Source organism: Entelurus aequoreus, linkage group LG18 (assembly GCF_033978785.1).
Source record: "Entelurus aequoreus isolate RoL-2023_Sb linkage group LG18, RoL_Eaeq_v1.1, whole genome shotgun sequence".
In the NCBI taxonomy this organism is placed as follows: domain Eukaryota; kingdom Metazoa; phylum Chordata; class Actinopteri; order Syngnathiformes; family Syngnathidae; genus Entelurus; species Entelurus aequoreus.
The window spans coordinates 44294816-44316288 of NC_084748.1; the positions used below are offsets into that span (position 1 = coordinate 44294816).

Consider the following 21473-nt stretch of genomic DNA (forward strand, 5'->3'; position numbering starts at 1 on the left):
AAAGACAGTTAAAAAAAATTGCTTAAATTTGTATATCAACTTCAGATCCAACCCTTGATTATAAGTCTTAATCAATGTTTCTTTTTTGTTTGTTTCATGCAGCCTTTGTCATAGAAAACTTAGTTTTTATGGCAAAACACCAAAAATTCAATATTTTCCCCAACATTTTTTTCAAAGTGGAATATTTAATGTGAACTAATTTGAGACTTAAATAGGTCAATAATTCATAACATTGATTTTGAGTCATTATTTTTTAACAATGGCAGCTTAAAAAAATCTATAAAAATTCTCTAAAAGGTGTTAAATAAATAAAAATATATATAAAAATTCTCTAAAAGGTGTTAAATAAAAGTAATACTTTGGGGTTTTTTCAACACTTAAATCTCCAGCTCAACTTCAGATCTTTTCATCGATTATAAGTTTTTAAAATGTTTCTATGTTTTTTGTTTGTTTTATGCAGTTTTTGTCACAGAAACTTATTTTTTATGGCAAAAACACAAAAAATTCAATATTTTTACCAACATTTCTCTCAAAGTGGAATATTTGATGTGAAGTAATTGGAGCCTTAAATGGGTCAATTCTCTTAACAAGTTCTAAAACGGTCGCCCTTGGCCCGTGTAGCAAAATGCACTATTTGTAGCTGTAATCATACAAAGTGAGCTAAAAAGTCAGTATGCTAACTTTTAAGTGACGTTAGCAAACTCCCAATATGGCCCCAACTATCAAGAATCATGATTTTTAGGTTTAAACATACAAAATTTGCTAAAAAGCTAGCACATTTTTTATTAACATACTAATGTCAGTATGCTATTATAAGAGACTTTAGCATACTTCCAAGATGGCGGCAAGTATCAAAATATTATGATTTTTAGGTTTAAAACAACATTTGCTAAAAAGCTAGCATAAAACACTAACAGGCTAACGATGATAATATAAGAAAAGTTAGCATACTTTTAACAAAAATCACTATATTTCGGTATAAAAATTTTTGATTTAAATATAACGCACATTAACCGTTAGCACACTTTTTGATACTTGGTGCTATCTTGGAAGTATGCTACAGTCTTTTACTTTAGCATGCGAAGCTTTTATGCTACCTTTTCAGCTGATTTTGTATGTTTAAACCTAAAAAATAAAAACATAATTTTTGATACCTGGTGCTATCTTGGAAGTATGCTACAGTCTTTTACTTTAGCATGCTAAGCTTTTATGCTACCTTTTCAGCTGATTTTGTATGTTTAAACCTAAAAAATAAAAACATAATTTTTGATACCTGGTGCCATCTTAGAAGAATGCTACAGTCTCTTACATTAGCATGCTAAGGTTTTATGCTAGCTTTTCAGCTAATTTTATATATTTAACCCCCCCCCCCAAAAAACAAATCATGATTTTTGATACATGGTGCTATCTTGGAAGTATGCTACAGTCTCTTACATTAACATGCTAAGGTTTTATGCTAGCTTTTCAGCTAATTTTATATATTTAAACCCCCACCCCCAAAAAAAATCATGATTTTTGATACATGGTGCTATCTTGGAAGTATGCTACAGTCTCTTACAATAACATGCTAAGGTTTTATGCTAGCTTTTCAGCTAATTTTGAATGTTTAAACCTAAAAAATAAAATATGATTTTTGCTACTTGGTGCCATCTTGGAAGTATGCTACATGTTTTATGCTAGCTTTTCAGCTAATTTAGTATGCTTAAACCTAAAAATCATCATTTTTAATACTTGCCGCCATATTGGAAGTAGAATAATGTCTTTTAATACTAGCATGCTAACATCTTATGCTAGCTTTTTAGCTATTTTTTCATGCTTAAACCTAAAAAATAATCACTTTAATACTTGGCACCATATTGGAAGTATGCTAACATATCTTATATTAGCATGCTAATGTATTGTGCTAGTTTTTTTTGCTAATTTTGTTTGTTTACACCTACAAAGAGTCCATTTTGGTATTTCTTCTTACCTGGTCACCTTTGCAGTGCGTGAATGGGCGCTAGCGTGGCAGCAGGCCCATAATAAAGTCTGACGAGCCTGAATGCGTAACATTGGGTGGTGTACCTGTAGCCGTGTGTGTCTGGGCCACGGGGTAGATCCTGTCCATGGCCAGTGTGGTGTGGCGCTGCTTCTCTCTCTGCAGCGGGAACACCACTTTAGTCAAGGCGTTGGTGATCCTCCTCCACTCCAGGATCACGCCAGGGAGCGGGTGCAAAGGGCGGAGCTTCTCCAGAACATCCTGACGACATGTCGGTCACTTTAAAAACAGGAAGTGGGCGTCAGGGAGCGGCTCACCTTGGTGGTGCTGAACTGCTTTCCCAGCCGGACTCTGCCGCGGCCTCTGCGGGTGTAGCCCAGGGTCTTCTTGCTCCTGGGTGCCCCCGTGTCACCGTTTGGAGGCAGGTGGAGCTCCAAGAACAGAACCTACAGGAGTCGGCGCACATGAGCAGGGGCGTCCTCACTTTTTCCACTGAAGATATCAAACAAGCCTTTGGATATTTTTCATTTTCAAAACTAACAAAATATAGATTGTTTTTAATCTTTAGGGCTCAAATTTAAAAGTTGAAAATAAGTAATATGGATCTATTTTTTTAAACTCTAGATCAACTTTGATATAAAGTTGTATTTATTATGTTTTATGCCATTTTGTCATAGAAAACTAACTTTTTATGGCAAAAACACAAAAATGCAATATTTTCCCTAACATTTTTTTCAAAGTGGAATATTTAATGTGACGTAATTGGAGACTTAAATAGGTCAATAATTCATAACTTTGATTTTGATTCATTATTATTTTTGAACAATGACAGTTAAAAAAACAAACAATAAAATTCTCTAAAGTGTTAAAATTAAGTCATACATTGTTTATGTTTTTTTACTTTCAACACTTAAAGCTCAACTTATGCTTCGATTATTGGTTTTTAATTTTAAAACTTAGTTTTTATGGCAAAAACACAAAATATACAGTATTTTCCCCAAAAAATATTTTTTTTAGCTTTCAATCTTCCATCTCCTTCAGTTTTACCCGTTGATTGTAAAAGAAAAATCTAAATTTTCTATGTTTTTTGTTTGTTTTATGCTGTTTTTGTCATAGAAAACTTATTTTTTATGGCAAAAACACAAAAAATTCTATATTTTCCCCAACATTTCTTTCAAAGTGTAATATTTGATGTGAAGTAATTGAAGCCTTTAATAGGTCAATAATTCATAACAACATTGATTTGGATTCATTATTATTTTTGAGCAAAAACAAAATCCCAATAAAATTCTCATAAAAACACTAAAAATGTCACTTTAAAAAAAAATCTTTCATTACTTAAAACTTTAGATCAACTTCAGATCTAACCGTTGATTATAAGTCTTCATCAATTTATTTTAATTTTTTGCTTGTTTTATGCCATTTTTTGTCATAGAAAACTTATTCTTTATGGCAAAAACACAAAAAATTAAATATTTTCCCCAACATTTTTTTCAAAGTTCTTAAAGTAATCTTATCTCGTCATATGAAATATGACTTACTTCACCAATTATTATTATTCAATTATTACTATTATTTATTTATTTTTATTGTGATTATTTATGGAGTTTATTGTGAATAAATTGTGAACAGGAAGTGAACAAAAAGTTTTAGCAACTGTTAGGTAAAGAAAAGGGATAGGATTAAATAAGCTCTGCTTCTTCCTACTCCTTTTCGAACATGTTGAAAAGAGAAACTGGAAATTGTGATGTATCATGTTGTATGCTTGCATGTTCCAAATAAACTCAAACTCAAAGTGGAATATTTAATGTGAACTAATTGGAGACTTAAATAGGTCAATAATTCATAACATTAATTTTTATTCTTTTTTTTAAACAATGACAGCTTAAAAAAATCTAAAAAAAATTATCTAAAGAGGTGTTAAATAATAACAAAAATCTATTAAAATTCTCTAAAAGGTGTTAAACAAAAGTAATACATTGTTTTTTTTTACTTTTAAATACTTAAATCTCAGCTAAACTTCAGATTTTTTTATCGATTATAAGTTTTTACAATTTTTCTATGTTTTATGTTTGTTTTATGCTGTTTTTGTCAAAGAAAACTTATTGTTCATGGCAAAAACACAAAAAATTCAATATTTTACTCCAAATTTCTTTCAAAGTGGAACATTTGATGTGAAGTAATGGGAGCCTTAAATAGGTCAATAATTCATAACATTGATTAATTATTATTTTTGAGCAAAAAAAGTTAAAAAACCTGACACTAAAATTCTCACAAAAGCATAAAAAAATTCACTTTTTTAAAAACTTTCATAACTTAAATTTTTAGATCAACTTCAGATCTAACCCTTGATTATAAGTCTTAATCAATTTTTCTTTTTTTGTTTGTTTTATGCCATTTATGTCATAGAAAACTTGTTTTTTATGGCAAAAACACAAAAAATGCAATATGTTCGCCAACATTTTTTTCAAAGTGCTTGATTGTAGCTGAGATAGGCTCCAGCGCCCCCCGCGACCCCGAAGGGAATAAGCGGTAGAAAATGGATGGATGGATGGATGGAATATTTGATGTGAATAAAGGGAGACTTAAATAGGTCAATATTTCATAACATTGATTTTGAGTTTTTTTTGTTTTTTTTTAACAATGGCAGCTTAAAAACATCTATTAAAATTCTCTAAAAGGCGTTAAAGAAAAAAAATATCAATTGAAATTCTCTAAAAGGTGTTAAAAGTAATACATTGTTTTTTTTCACTTTCAACACTTAAATCTCAGCTAAACAACAGGGGCCGTACTTATCAAGCTTCTCAGAATTACTCCTAAGAAGTCTGCTAAGAGTTGACTTAAGAGTAAATAAATTCTTCGCTGAAAGCTGCACTTAAAAGTTAGTTATCAAGCGTCTTACTCACACTTTCAGCGAAGTGTAGGACTGAATCTTAAGTGTCACACTCAGAGCTGAATTACGACATTACTATGTGCCGTAAATGGAATTTTAGGTGACGTCATTTCTGTGTCCATAGAAATGACCAATCACGGAAGAGAATCCGTTGTCTAAGAATAAAGAAATATCTTGGAAATATTTAAGTGGACAATGGGAGTGTATATTTTGACAATAAACTACAAAATAATACAAAACAAACTAGTCCCCGCCGGCACTCACGCTACCGCTCCCTCTCTTCTATCGCCCACACACTCACTGACGTCACTCACCTCACGGCCACACACATACGCTACTGTCATAACATTTTCTTTCCAATTCATTAATTAGGCAACTAATTTGAAACTGGTGTGGGTGGCTCTATATATACTAGCCCCCTGCAGCCACATGCAGAAATCAACATGGAATCGAAAAGTATTCAATCTGTGACAAAAATAATACCCGCTCTGTCTAAACGATACTGTTTGATCAGCTGCTCGTCATCAAACAAATCCAGAACATCGTTCCGCTCCCTGAATGTTCGCGCACGTCTCTCTCGCCTCAGTGCCATCCCCTGCTGGCAACTCCTAACCACTTAAGACACCTCTGAAGGTCTCTTAAATATCGTGGAGAGTAGGAGTGATTCTTAGACTTAAGAACGTTGATAAAAAGCTTTTATTCTTAAATTTGAGAGTAGGACTAAATTTAGCAAATTCTCAGGACTTAAGTGTAAAATGGCACTCTAAGAAGCTTGATAAGTACGGCCCCAGATATTTTCATCACTTATAAGTTTTTACAATTTTTCTATGTTTTTTGTTTGTTTTATGCAGTTTTTGTCATAGAAAACATTTTTTATGGCAAAAACACAAAATATGCTATATTTTCCTCCAAATTTCTTTCAAAGTGGAACATTTGATGTGAACTAATTGGAGCATTAAATAGCGCAATAATTCATAACAACATTGATTTGGATTCGTTATTATTTTTGAGCAAAGACAGTTAAAAAAAAATCCCACAAAAATTCTCATAAAAGCATTAAAAATTTCACTTTTTTTTAACTTTCATTGCGATAATTCGACTTTCTTTTTCTACGCTTTGAACCTTGCGGCATATAAAACTGTAGCTTTTTCTTCGCTGATGGCCATAATTCAAATAGTTAAAAAAAAAAAACATGCGCTATGTCGGCATCTTTTGGCACGAGTTCGCTCACTGCAGGCGCTGCATTGCGCTTCTGTTTGGACTGAGCTTTCAACAAGTGCCGTTCCGTCTTACTGTCCATAGCGTTTTTACTCGTATGGTTTCTTCATTCATCACTCCAAGCAACATTTGTAAGTTTTACAATATAACTAAAACAATTCTTACTTACTAAAGCGTCCCATGTGTGATGTCTGTAGGAGTGTTTTCACGCATATTTGTACGTGCTATCGTAATGTAATCACGCTAACGTCGTTAGCATTAGCTAATACCCTAACACGTTTACGATTGTCTGTGCTAGTATTATTAACTTACAATGGCATTATTTTTGTGTTGCTTCAGTTTCACAAATTCCTCAGTAAATTCACCAAAACGTCACCGTGGAGTTATTGCACTGGGGCGGTATAGCTCGGTTGGTAGAGCGGCCGTGCCAGCAACTTGAGGGTTGCAGGTTCGATCCCCGCTTCCGCCATCCTAGTCACTGCCGTTGTGTCCTTGGGCAAGACACTTTACCCACCTGCTCCCAGTGCCACCCACACTGGTTTGAATGTAACTTAGATATTGGGTTTCACTATGTAAAGCGCTTTGAGTCACTTGAGAAAAAGCGCTATATAAATGTAATTCACTTCACTTCACATCTCAAATAAGGGTGATATATGCTTATTTTCTGTCTGATAAGAGAATTCTTCTCACTAAGCAGATTTTATGTTAGAGTGTTTTACTTGTTTTAAGGGTTTTGGTCCTAAATGATCTCAGTAAGATATTACAGCTTCTTGCTGAGATTTGATGACCTATATTGAGTAAAACATGCTTGAAACTAGAATATCAACTGTTGCAAAGCTGTGTCATCAACACTCACAGGTATAAAACTACTTTTTTAAAGTAATCAATTCTTATTTCAAGCATGAAAAAAAACAGATGACAGCCAAATGGACTTTGCTGTTTCATTTTCAATGAAACAATAGAAAATACATACTCATATAGTAGTACACTTGTTATTAGTGAGAATATATTTATTTTAAAGTATTTTTGGGTTAATTGAGGTTAGCTAATTTTATTTGTTTTGGAAAGTCTTGACAAGCCAAATTTTCTTGTTCTATTGACTGATAATTTTGCTTAGTTCAAATAAAATACCCCTCATTTTTGTATTTTTTTTCCTTGTTTTTGAACACTGACTTTTTCTAGTGTGAGTCTGTTTAGCTGATTGGAGAGCCAGCTTCCGCAACTAGCGGGTCCATGACCATGACTTCTGTTTTGTTTGATCAGACGCTTTACTGCCATGAGACAGTAGTTAGGAAGCAATTAAGGTATGCAAATAAACATTTACAGAATATTTCTGTGTAAATAACTCATTTCACACGTATATATCTGCGACTTATGTGTATTATATATTATTATATTATATTATAATTATATTATATATAATATATTATATATAATATAATAAATAGTATTATTATATTTATAATTAATAATAAATAATATTTATTATTAATTATATAATATAATATATATATATTATATCAGACCTGGGCATTCTGCGGCCCGCGGGCCGCATCCGGCCCTTTGTACGTCCCTGTCCGGCCCGCGTGAGGCCAATCATAAATTACAAAATACATTTAAAAAAGTATCTATCTCGAGTGTGCAATACAACGGTGCTGCTTTTGTTTTGAAAAGCGTTATTTGTATGACTTCCGTGTGGACGTATGCTCGTGCGCGCAGCGGCAACCACAAATTACAAAATAAATTAAAAAAAACATCTATGTCGTGCGTGCAATACAACTGTGCTGCTTTTATTTTGAAAAGTGTGATTTATGGGCGGTCCGCCCGGTTATCCCCGAGACGCTAAAAAAAGAAAAGGTGATGACGAATGGCGTGTTTTCAACAAGACATGGACTGCCAAGTAAAGGTAAAGCCGTGTGCTTATTTGTGGTACACACGTTGCTGTGTTTAAAGAATATAGTGTAACGACCTGCTGAAGTTGTTGTCTTCTTGAGTTGCGTAAATGAGGAGTGAGGATATGTGCGTGTGGAAGGAACGAGATAAGTTGAGCTGTGTAAGTATAGCTTGCTCAATAAAAGTTTAAAAAGAGCGTCAGACTTGGGGTGCACTTCTTCTGGACGCTACAATTGGTGGCAGAAGTAAAACTTTGTGCATACTGCACTGCTTAATTGTGTGCGCAGCCTGCTACGTCATCGACAGGTACGTGCCACGTGAGGAGCTCGCCGCAGAGAGAGAGAGAGAGAGAGAGAGAGAGAGAAAGGAAGGAGAGAGGCAGTGTCTACAGAGAGAGAGAGAGAGAGAGAGAGAGAGAGAGAGAGAGAGAGAGAGAGAGAGAGAGAGAGAGAGAGAGAGAGAGAGAGAGAGAAAGAGAGAGAGAGAGAGAGAGAGAGAGAGAGAGAGAGTGTCTACAGGTGCAGCTCAAGCTGCTTGCCATGGGGGAATTCCGCCCTCAATGAAGACTCCCAGGTTTGATGGCAAGGCGAACTGGGAGGCATTTCATCTCACTTCTGACATCAATTGTAGCGTCCAGAAGAAGTGCACACCAAGTCTGACGCTCTTTTTAAACTTTTATTGAGCAAGCTATACTAACACAGCTCAACTTATCTCGTTCTTTCCACACGCACATATCCTCACTCCTCATTTACGCAACAGCAACGCTTCCTCCTTCTTCGCCAATCACCTTACAGGCGTGCTACGTTCACAACAAAGAGGATGCAGGACAAAGTGACAGAAATATAAATTTTTGCATGGTATTATACATCAGGAAGTGTTGTGTAAGAAAGTGTTAAAAATAAAACCATCAAAAGCCATCTGCTTTTGTATAAAGATAAGTTAGGTTAAATGACAATATTATAATTTTTTATCTTACGGTATATCAAAAATAATTTAAGCAAAATTTAATTGAAATATTGTCGGTGTGGCCCTCCAGCAGTGCTCGGGTTGCTCATGCGGCCCCCGGTAAAAATTAATTGCCCACCCCTGTATTATATGATGTATATATTACATATCATATAATATATAATATATATATACATATTATATATATATATTATATATATATCATATAATATATACATATTTATTATTTATTATAATTATATATATATATATGTATATGTATATAATATATATATATATTATATATATTATATTATATAATTATATTCTATATATTATAATTATACCCTATATATATTATATTATAATATATTATATTAATTGTATTATATTATATTACTGTATTACTTACAGTGCGGCTAATATATGGAAACATTTTGTTTTTTATTATATTTTATTATATGATATATATATTAAATATCATATTATAATATATATATATATTATATATATATATTATATATATCATAATATATACATATTTATTATTTATTATAATTATATATATATATATATATATATATGTATATGTATATAATATAATATATATATATAATATATATTATATTATATAATTATATTCTATATATTATAATTATAGCCTATATATATTATATTATAATATATTATATTAATTGTATTATATTATATTACTGTATTACTTACAGTGCGGCTAATATATGGAAACATTTAGTTTTTTTTCTTCTAAAATGTAGTGGGCGCGGCTTGTATACCAGTGCACTCTACAGTCCCGAAAATAGGGTAACTTTAAATGGATTGGGAGATTGTGCCTGAATGTTCTGAGCTCCTGCTTCAAAATGCCAGTCCGACAGATGGACCGAAAACAAAGGTCTCACCTGTGCTATGTCGTCGATGCAGGTGAGGGAGAAGCCGTGCCCCGCCAGCTCGTACGCTCGACTTTCCAGCGCCACCAGCTTGGCTTGCATCACCTGTTTCTGTCTGTCGCACTCATCGACGCTGAAGCCCACGCCGTTGAGTTCCAGCAGCGCCAGACACACTTGGCAAGGCATCTCCACGCTCGTGAAGGAGTCTGCACGTGCGGGAACAGGATACCACATGTACAAAAACTACGAACAGGCCTGATAATTTTTTTCCTACCTAGCATGCCGTCCTTGTCGAGCAGAACTCTGAGATGGTTCATGACGGCGTACACGAGCACGCTGGCGGTGGCCGCCCTCACGCGAGGACAGTACGCGTGGGCGTTCCCCAGCCCGTCCAACAGGGGGAGCGCGTCCGGACAATAGACGGTGACCATGTTGGGCAGGGTCCTCTCCTCACTGCCAGGGTCCAGCAGCCAGCACGCCACCTGGAGGCAGCCCATCAACACACGTGAGGACAGGAAGTGGTTTGGGACACTTCAAACCCTCTACTCACAGTCCTGTTCTGAGCAGAGATCTAGAGCCCCAACAGGAACAGCTAAAAAAGTCTGAATATTATTCCAATTAGTGAGTCAACTTTGGCTGGGAGCTGATGTGATCACGTGACTATCTGCATCCAATAACACTGACTAGGCCACACAATCAAACCATCAGTTTTCCAGAACATGTGCCCTTTAAAGGGGATCTGCACTTCTTTCATCAGCCACAATCTTTATTTGAGACAACAACACACATCCTTCCCTTATTTTTGCTTCCTAAATAGTAAAAAAAACTGCTAGTAAGAGGCAGCTAACAGTGCAGGTAATGAGAATTTGATCTATTTCAGCTATAAAGCCCTAATAAAACATTCGAAAAGCGCCAACATCATTTTGTATACAGTCGTGGTCAAAAGTTTACATACACTTGTAAAGAACATAATGTCATGGCTGTCTTGAGTTTCCAATCATTTCTACAACTCTTATTTATTTTTTAGAGTGATTGGAGCACATACTTGATTGTCACAAAAAACATTCATAAAGTTTGGTTGTTTTCTGAATTTATTATGGGTCAACTGAAAATGTGAGAAAATGTGCTGGGTCAAAAGTATACATACAGCAATGTTAATATTTGCTTACATGTTCCTTGGCAAGTTTCACTGCAATAAGGCGCTTTTGGTAGCCATCCACAAGCTTCTGCTTGAATTTTTGACCACTCCTCTTGACAAAATTGGTGCAGCTCAGCTAAATGTGTTGGTTTTCTGACATGGACTTGTTTCTTCAGCATTGTCCACACATTTAAGTCAGGACTTTGGGAAGGCCATTCTAAAACCTTCTTTCTAGCCTGATTTAGCCATTCTTTTACCACCTTTGACGTGTGTTTGCGCCCAAGACCCAACCTCCGGGCTGATGATTTTAGGTTGTCCTGAAGAATTGTTCCTGGGATTAAAGGCCTCACCTTTACTCCTCCAAACATATTGGTGGGTATTGTGGCCAAACAGCTCCATTTTTGTTTCATCTGACATCACATGGACAAAGATAAGACCTTCTGGAGGAAAGTTCTGTGGTCAGAATGAAACAAAAATTGAGCTGTTTGGCCATAATACCCACCAATATGTTTGGAGGAGAAAAGGTGAGGTCTTTAATCCCAGGAACACCAAGCCTACCGTCAGTTGTCAAAATTATTGGAAACTCAAGACAACCATGACGTTATGTTCTTTACAAGTGTATGTAAACTTTTGACCACGACTGTATATACTGTAAGTATGTACAGTGGAACCAACGATTTACAAACCTCTCTATTTATGAACTTTTGGGTTTACAAACATTTGAACCGCGCTAAATAAGCCTCTGTGAGTGCCGTCATTCACTGGATACTTATTTAATTACGTTACACATATATCTAATATCTATATCAGTAAACTAATTACACAACTGTATAAATATATATAATGTATATACATTGTGTGTATGTTTATATGGATGGACGTTTTTTACTTTTTTGTCATTAAATTTAAAAAGTTAAATTTTGTAGTTACGTTACAGCGTCCTCAAAAATCCAAACATTTAAAAGCAAGACTGAAGTTTATGGAGGTTTGAAACAAAAGTAATGTAAATATATTTTTAAGACCTTTCAAAGTCGTATTTAAGACCTTTTATGATATTTTTTAAAATTCGAATAGTTGGATTTAAGACTTTTTAAGACTGTGCGGATACCCTGATTAATCCAATACACCTGCACTGTTTTCCGCCTCATACTAGCAGTTTTCCACCATTTAGAATGCACACAAAAGGGTAAGACATCTCTCACATAAGGGATTGAGGATGATGGGCAACATTATTTAAAATAAATGCATTTTTCCTTTAAAGTGAAAGACACACGCCTCACTATTTGGCAACAATAATAGTCAATTATTGTTAATTTTTACAAAAAGAAATATTAAATATATATATATATATATATATATATATATATATATATATATATATATATATATATAGAATATATATATTAAAAACAATAAAGTTTGCATGAGGTGGATCTTGTCAACGATGTAAAACTTGATCCAAACTATTCTTTCTAATCTCTATTGAGCCTTTTTGTTCTGATTGAGAGGTCAAAAGACAGCAAATGAGACATTGCCACTACGTTTATCTACATTTTATGGATCTAGGATTAAAAAAAGATCATGTTAATATTCCACTAATATCCTAAATAGCACAACTCTCTCACCTTGGGGTCTTCACATCTTCCCTCCAAGCTGATGCCGCAGCTCAACACCAGCATCTTGTACACCTGGATGATGTCATAGGTGACCACCACCCTCCCTCCAGCGGCTGGCCCGCTGAGACCGGCCTGCACGTGTGCGAGCCTCTCGCCTACTGACAAACTCTCATCTAGGGCGGGAGGGGCCAGGCTCAAACTCAAACCTGAGAAGCAATAAGGAGCCGGACAATTAATCGGATTTCAATTAAGGTTTCCTAAAATACTTTAAATGAAGAAAAAAAAACATGCATGAGCTTGTAACGGTGAGCATTTCATGGCAGCTGCTTTATACCCAATCATGGCACCCACCTGTTCCCAATTAGCCCGTTCACCTGTGGGATGTTCCAAGTAAGTGTTTGATGAGCATTCCTCAACTTTCTCAGTCTTTTTTGCCAATGGTGCCAGCTTTTTTGAAACAAGTTGCAGGCATCAAATTCCAAATGAGCTAATATATGCAAAAAAATAAAGTTTACCAGTTTAAACGTTAAGTATCTCGTATTTGCAGTCTATTCAATTGAATATAAGTTGAAAAGTATTTGCAAATCATTGTATTCTGTTTTTATTTACCATTTACACAACGTGCTAACTACAGATGTCCGATAATGACTTTTTTGCCGATATCCGATATTCCGATATTGTCCAACTCTTAATTACCGATTCCGATATCAACCGATACCGATATATACAGTCGTGGAATTAACACATTATTATGCCTAATTTTGTCGTGATGCCCCGCTGGATGCATTAAACAATGTAACTTTACCATGAATTGATTAACGTGGACCCCGACTTAAACAAGTTGAAAAACTTATTCGGGTGTTACCATTTAGTGGTCAATTGTACGGAATATGTACTGTACTGTGCAATCCACTAATACAAGTTTCAATCAATCAATCAAAAACAAGGTTTTCCAAAATAAGAGAACAACTTCAACTCAAGTTATGGAAAAAAGTGCCAACATTGCACTGCCATATTTATTATTGAAGTCACAAAGTGCATTATTTTTTTTAACATGCCTCAAAACAGCAGCTTGGAATTTGGGACATGCTCTCCCTGAGATAATCCTGATACCCACTATAACTATGGGAAATACCATACTTTGACTTTCACAAGGTGCATTATTTTTTTTTTTTTTAAACATGCCTCAAAACAACAGCTACAAAAACAATGAAGGCACACAGCTTCAGTCCAGAGTATACTAGAGCATACTTGCCAACCTTGACCTCCGAATTCGGGATATGGGGGGAGGGTGTATATTGTAGTGTCCCGGAAGAGTTAGTGCTGCAAGGGGTTCTGGGTATTTGTTCTGTTGTGTTTATGTTGTGTTACGGTGCGGATGTTCTCCCGAAATGTGTTTGTCATTCTTGTTTGGTGTGGGTTCACAGTGTGGCGCATATTTGTAACGGTGTTAAAGGCCTACTGAAAGCCACTACTACCGACCACGCAGTCTGATAGTTTATATATCAATGATGAAATCTTAACATTGCAACACATGCCAATACGGCCGGGTTAACTTATAAAGTGCAATTTTAAATTTCCCGCTAAACTTCCGGTTGAAAACGTCTTTGGATGATGACGTATGCGCGTGACGTAACCAGTGAAACAGAAGTATCGGTACCCCATTGAATACAATACAAAATAGCTCTGTTTTCATCTCATAATTCCACAGTATTCTGGACATCTGTGTTGGTGAATCTTTTGCAATTTGTTTGATGAACAATGAAGACTGCAAAGAAAAAAGTTGTAGGTGGGATCGGTGTATTAGCGGCAGACTACAGCAACACAACCAGGAAGACTTTGACTCAGATAGCAGACGCGCTAGCCGACGCTAGCCACCGACCGCACGGATGATCGTGGTGAAGTCCTTCGTCCTTCCGTCGATCGCTGGAACGCAGGTGAGCACGGGTGTTGATGAGCAGATGAGGGCTGGCTGGCGTAGGTGGAGCGCTAATGTTTTTATCATAGCTCTGTGAGGTCCCGTTATACTATGTTAGCTTCAATGGCGTCGTTAGCAACAGCATTTTTAAGCTTCACCAAGCTGGAAGTTATTAACCGTGTATTTACATGTCCCTGGTTTAATAGTATTGTTGATCGTCTGTCTATCCTTCCAGTCAGGGATTTATTTATTTTGTTTCTATATGCAGTTAAGCACGATGCTATCACGTTAGCTCCGTAGCTAAGTTAGCTTCAATGGCGTCGTTAGCAACAGCATTTCTAAGCTTCACCAGGCTGGAAAGCATTAACCGTGTATTTACATGTCCCTGGTTTAATAGTATTGTTGATCTTCTGTCCATCCTTCCAGTCGGGGATTTATTTATTTTGTTTCTATATGCAGTTAAGCACGATGCTATCACGTTAGCTCCGTAGCTAAAGTGTTTCGTCGATGATTTGTCGTGGAGATAAAAGTCACTGTGAATGTCCATTTCGCGTTCTCGACTCTCATTTTCAAGAGGATATAGTATCCGAGGTGGTTTAAAATACAAATCCGTGATCCACAATAGAAAAAGGAGAGAGTGTGGAATCCAATGAGCCAGCTTGTACCTAAGTTACGGTCAGAGCGAAAAAAGATGTCTTGCACTGCATTCTAGTCCTTAACTCTAACGTTCCTCATCCACGAATCTTTCATCCTCGCTCAAATGAGTGGGGTAATCGTCGCTTTCTCGGTCCGAATCGTTCTAGCTGCATTGAAAACAATATGAAACTATGAGGAGGCTATCAACTGACTACGTCACGCTACTTCCGGTAGGGGCAAGGCTTTTTTTTATCAGATACCAAAAGTTGCGATCTTTATCGTCGTTGTTCTCTACTAAATCCTTTCAGCAAAAATATGGCAATATCGCGAAATGATCAAGTATGACACATAGAATGGATCTGCTATCCCCGTTTAAATAAAAAAAATTCATTTCAGTAGGCCTTTAAAGTTGTTTATACGGCCACCCTCAGTGTGACCTGTATGGCTATTGATCAAGTATGCCTTGCATTCACTTATGTGTGTTTAAAAGCCGCAAATGTTATGTGACTTGGTCGGCACGCTGTTTGTATGGACGAAAAGCGGACGTGACGACAGGTTGTAGAGGACGCTAGAGGCAGTGCCTTTAAGGCACACGCCCAATATTGTTGTCCGGGTGGAAATCGGGAGAATGGTTGCCCCGGGAGACTTTCGGGAGGGACACTGAAATTCGGGAGTCTCCCGGGAAAATCGGGAGGTTGAAACCGATACCGATAATTTCCGATATTACATTTTAAAGCATTTATCGGACATCTCTAGTGCTAACTTCACTGGTTTTGGGTTTTGTAAATAGGGCCCTTAGTGTGTATATGTGTACCTTGGTTCTGCTCTCGCTGAAAGGATATGTAGTAAGCGTCTCTTGCTCCCCAGCAGACAGACAGTCCAACCAGCACCGATCCATCACTGCCTCTTACTGGAAATCCGTCAGCTGTTTACACAAAAGGACAAAACACGTTAATCATATTTCCCTGCCAGCAAATGCCTCTGCATTGATCACCTTTCTTATGTTTCCCTCCAATTTCCCCGTCTGGCGCCTGCGGGCGCTCCTTCCTCTCCCAGGCCAAAGCCAGAGAGAATCGCTCTTTCGTTTTCCACTCCTCCACGAAGGCGTCGAAGAGCCGCCGGTTGCTCGACACGTCGATGATGGAGAAGGCGTCCTGGGAGAGCTGCAGAGAGAAGCCCCCGTAGGAGTCCGGCGGCGTGTTCTCGCAAAGAGGTTGCGGCCGGGTGGCGTTGTCAGATGGCGGAGACTTAGGAGGTCCCCCCCGGCGGAGGTTTGAAGGAGTCGACTGGTTGAATGGCGGGATGGCGAGAGGCGACTGGATGGAGGTCGTGGTTAGTTTTATTCTGGGCGTCACGGGCGGGGTCTCCTGAGTGGGAGGTACGAGGTCACCAGCAGAGTCAGGCCTCTCTATTGATGGTTGTGGTCCTGCAGAGTCCCTCTCAGGGTCGTCAGTGATTGCCACCTGCATGGGACCAGCATGGTCGGTAGTGCCTTTGAGGTCTGATGTGATGTTCTGCACAGGCTGATCAGACATACTAGGCCAGCGGTCAAAGATCTCCTGCAGACCCGGACTGCAATCAAAGCTGCTCTCAGGTGCAACACGGACATCCGTTCCATGGTCTCCACTTTGCAGTGAAACTTCATCTTGAGCTTCGCTTTGTGGCCCGGCTCGCTCCTCGTCGCCTTCAAGATGGCCGCCCTCCTGCCTCTCTAAAAAGTGCTCGCCCACCAGCATAGAGTCGCCCCACTCCGACAGGTTGAAGGAGGACTCGCCCCACTGGATGGCCTCGTGCTTCTCCGCCTGCTGGTTGACGAGGAGCTCGCTGCGGCGTCGCTCCTGCGTAGACAGCAGGGGGCGCCCACATCCCGTCTCCTCGTCCACCGGTGGGTCCGGCGGGGTTTGGCGTGGGCTCGGCGAGTTCTCATACAGACTGTCGAACAAAAAGCTGCTGCTTCGGTTTGGGTTGTCCTCGGCGGCATTGGCGCCTTCATTGTTACCTTCATCAGGAGAAGAATCCTGCGGAAACATCAGAATTTGCCTTTAAATTGACTTTTTAGTCCCTTTGTATCAATGTGTCCGAAATTTTGGACATCACGCCGAAAACAAACCTTCCCCCCTTGTGGACCTAGAAGCACTATATGACCATGCCCTGTGCATACGTGTAGGCTTCTCTACACATCTTAAAACCATGCATGGAGCTCTGCCAAGTATCTGTCAGTCAGCTACAGATTGGCGTGAAATTGGCTCATGTTAAGTTAAAAAGTTAAAGTACCAATGATTGTGTCACACACTAGATGTGGCGAATTTTTCTCTGCATTTGACCCATCACCCTTGAGCAGCCCCTGGGAGGTGAGGGGAGCAGTGAGCAGCAGAGGTGGCCACGCCCGGGAATCATTTTTGGTGATTTAACCCCCAATTCCAACCCTTGATGCTGAGTGCCAAGCAGGGAGGTAATGGGTCCCATTTTTATAGTCTTTGGTATGACTCGGCCGGGGTTTGAACTCACAATGGGATTAGATGGAAGTTTCAGAGTGATATGAATGGGAAACAAATTGATCAATAAATTAACTAATCAATAAATTACTTTGATTTTCAAAATTGCAATGCATCAGAATTTAGTTTAAAGAGGAGCTGCACATTTTAGAACATTTTCACAATCCTTACGTAAGACCCAAATCGTAAATAAACGCTAGCAAAAGTCAGCTAATGATGGAGCTAATGCAAGTCGCTCTATTACGTTATAAAAAACACCCAAACACACTTCATAACGGTTTTATTTACATCCTTTTAAGTATATATGTAATGTGCTAACATTCATAATATGTCATATTTACGTATTTTGCTCATTACAGCGTTTGCTTTTCCCTTCAACAACACCACCACTACTAATCATGGCAGACTTGATGAGAGACAACAAAGACTACTTTGGGACAAATGATGATCCAAAAACCTCTATTTTTGAGCCTGAATATAAAGAGGATGATCTACAAGTTTTAGAAGGTGTGTGCATCATGTAGCAGTACTGCTAAGTGCTAAACAAGATATACAAACTGTGAACATAATAAAACAATCACTTACTGTACAATGTCTGCTCTCACTGGGATAAAGACTGATGTGATGTTTATATATTCCCCTTTACATGACAAATTAATCATGATCCTCACGCAGGCTTAAAAAATAGATTTTTTTTCGTGTCTTTCTCGCCATTTCCAGGTCTAAGTTGGATGTCAAAGTTGACCAACTTGTCGGTTTATGTCCACAACCTTCTACTGTCCAGGTGAGAAGCATGATCTATAATCTAGAATTAACTTGGAGGCTATGCAGCAAATATGTCAATATAGCCGCATAAGCTAGTTAGCTCTCTGTTATCACGGCACCGCTAGAAAGAGTTTGTCTGCGTTAGCAATTAAAATACTTGTCAGAATAATTGTATGTAAGTTATCACAAAACTTTCTGTTTCCATGAGTTCCCAGCGAGGAGACAAAAGCAGTCGTTGATCTTACCAAGCAAAAGGCTTGTAAAACTCCACTGTGTACGATGAGAAGCGACATGAAGGTGTCGGTTTCTTTGATCTATTGTGATCCACAGGAAGATCTTGTCTTGACCCGAGATCTACAAAGCGGAGAGGAAGCAGGACCTGACGCAAGCTCCAGGCATCTTTTCTTTGAACTGTTTTGTGACCGAGTGAAACAGCTTTTTACGACCCCCTCTCCCCTTAGAAACAGCTGTTGCTAAGTAATCAGGGAAAGTCCAAATAAAAGAGGAGGCGTGCAACTCTGTTGGCAAAGCGTGGTGGAAGACTGTACAAGAGTACAGCCCAGATGTTTCTCCTCATGAGCCAAATTGCATCCTGTCTCTGTTTAATTCCTTGCTTCTTGTCTGTTTAATAGATGTCATCGGTGTTTGAACCTGACAATACTATTGCTAATACTTAGTTAATTTTTAGGTTACGACATGTAAATGGAGTATTGTTGGCAGTTTTTTTAGAGGGATATACGGGCGGAATAGTGTACTCCCATTAGCTGCATTGTTAGCCACTTGCTGTATTTAACAACTTGGAATGCGTAAAAAAAAGAAAAAGGTATGTGTTCATGTCTTATGTAGGGATTTTAAATAATAGGCAAGTTCCCCTGAAATGTTTACCTTGCGTATTCTGGCTGGGAATCAAACCATTTTCGCTGGAACAAAAGACTGATACATATGCCATTGCGCTGCCAGACTGTATGCCCTTATTCTCTTAGCGTAAGTCTTGGTCAACAACATAAATACCTTTGAGTGGAGCACTAGACTCCTTTAATTTGTTTGTGATTCATATTATATAACAGTCTCTTATCTCGCATCTGACTGCCGACTGGTCAGCTGCTGTGTGCTGTCAATCGTTGCCATGTTGTGCCAGATAGCCAATCAATGAGCTGGTGGGCAATCAAAAGGGACAAACTTCAGCCTGAATCGCCGTATTCCGCCTGGCACTAGTGTTTGACTCGTCTCCATTCAATAATGTAACATTATTTCATCTGCATATTGTAAAGTGTCCTTGTTTTTGGTTTTTTGAAAGGCCCTTATAAATTGAATGAATTCTTATTATTATTTTTGGGCATTACAAAGAGGACAAAAACTGCTTTTTGAAAAAATGCAGAGGACATGCGAGTTGTTACTACAGATGTGGTAGCTGTGCTTTTGCTTGTCTTCTGCAAATATGCTAACCTAGCATGATGTTGCTGTATTGTTAGCACCATAGACATCTTATAAGTAGACGCAGCATTGGCTGCTGTGACGCGAGAAATTCGGCCGCCATTTGGAAGTGGTGACGAGGAGCCGGAAAGCAGCCTAAACTGACAGTTGACAGGTAGAAAACTGTTACAAATATGCGTAACAGTGGTGTTCAGCGTTTTCCTGCTCAAATGAGCGGGCTGTTGAAAATAGGAATCGGGGGATTACTTTTCACAAATGAGATTTAACATTAACGTACTATTGGTTGTATTTTGTGAAAAGAATATTACCACAGAGTTGAGTAGGAGCAAAGATCTTCAATAGTACTGAAATCGTAGCCGCTAGCAAACAACAGTATGACCATAATAGAATTGCTTGTCAATTAAATTAATTCAATTTAAAAATGTCATACTTGAATAACATAAAGATGAAATAAATGATGAAGATAAAGATTGTGAGACAGAATTTTGTTTTCTTCTAAATCCAGTGAAACAGATTGGTGGTTTTAGCTGATATAAAGACTTTCAGGTGTTTATATATGTTTATGTTTAAGTATTTGGCAGACACTTTTATCCAAAGCGACATACATTGTTGTTTTTAACATGTAAAGCGACTTTGGGTACTTAAAAAAGCGCTATATAAATCCCAGGTATTATTATTATTATTATTATACATAAAAAATACATAAAAAACCATCACTGTAAACATTATCATTTAAGGGAAAAATGTAATACAAAATATCAATACAAAGTGTCAAGACAGAATAAACTCTCTGCTGCTGCAGCAACAGAGATACAGTATATAAGATATCTAATGTATTCATACATTGTTTATGTAGGATATACGCATGTATATATAACCTCATCATATTGTTTCTTCAACTTAAAAATAGCTGACTTTTTTTTCCCCCCTTCTCTGGGATTATATACTCAGTTTTGATCTCGGACGTCTGGTCACTTATAGCATATAAGAATATTCTATTACTGTTAAGCAAACTATGAATAATAAAACACGCCAAAACATGTGTCCTTTATCATAGCTACACGTATGACAAAAAAACGCGTGAAAATCAGTGGTATTCAGTGAGGTAAGATGAATTAAATGGGCTGACAGTTCATTGGTCCTGCCAAATGAATTGCACTGGGTGGAGCGGATCACCACTCCAAGATGGCGGCCCCGCGTCTCGCCAGCGGCAGTCGGCAGTAGCGCTCGATGCTGCGTCTACTTATAGGGAGGTCTATGGTTAGCCCTGTAGCTCACATGCAATGGTGTTACCTTGTATGTGATATATACACACGTGTGTCTTGTTGTCACGATCATTACTCACCTGATGACTGGTCTCCAGGATGTGATCCATCTGACTGTCTGTCAGAGAGACATTGAGCCGTGGGCATGCATTGTCCTTTGCTTCAGGTCTGGTTCTTCCCTCGCCTTGGTCCTTCTGCTCCACAACTGCATCTACCATTTCCTCATGACCAGCTTCATTTAAATCCTGCTGATGTTTTACATCGTGTTCTAATCCCGGCTGGACAACAATCATTCTTTCGGTTTGCGTGTCCAATTCAAAGCTGTCGCCAAACGTCTCTTCTGGCCGCCTGGCGTCTGGCTGCACTCCATCTCC

At 37.9% G+C, this 21473-nt stretch overlaps 1 protein-coding gene across 2 annotated transcripts in view; it reads right to left on the minus strand.

Moving 5' to 3' along the window:
- The window catches only part of polq (polymerase (DNA directed), theta), a 73890-nt gene that overhangs the window by 16090 nt on the left and 36327 nt on the right, over window positions 1-21473 (minus strand). For both annotated transcript variants that reach the window (XM_062027211.1, XM_062027212.1), the window contains 8 exons: window positions 21180-21473; window positions 16135-17158; window positions 15955-16065; window positions 12596-12792; window positions 10107-10314; window positions 9845-10038; window positions 2296-2424; window positions 2065-2239 (listed from right to left, as the gene is read on the minus strand). The exon at window positions 21180-21473 is cut by the window's right edge and continues 877 nt beyond it. In XM_062027211.1, coding sequence (XP_061883195.1) covers window positions 2065-2239; window positions 2296-2424; window positions 9845-10038; window positions 10107-10314; window positions 12596-12792; window positions 15955-16065; window positions 16135-17158; window positions 21180-21473 — 2332 coding nt within the window. The remainder of the gene's footprint in view (window positions 1-2064; window positions 2240-2295; window positions 2425-9844; window positions 10039-10106; window positions 10315-12595; window positions 12793-15954; window positions 16066-16134; window positions 17159-21179) is intronic.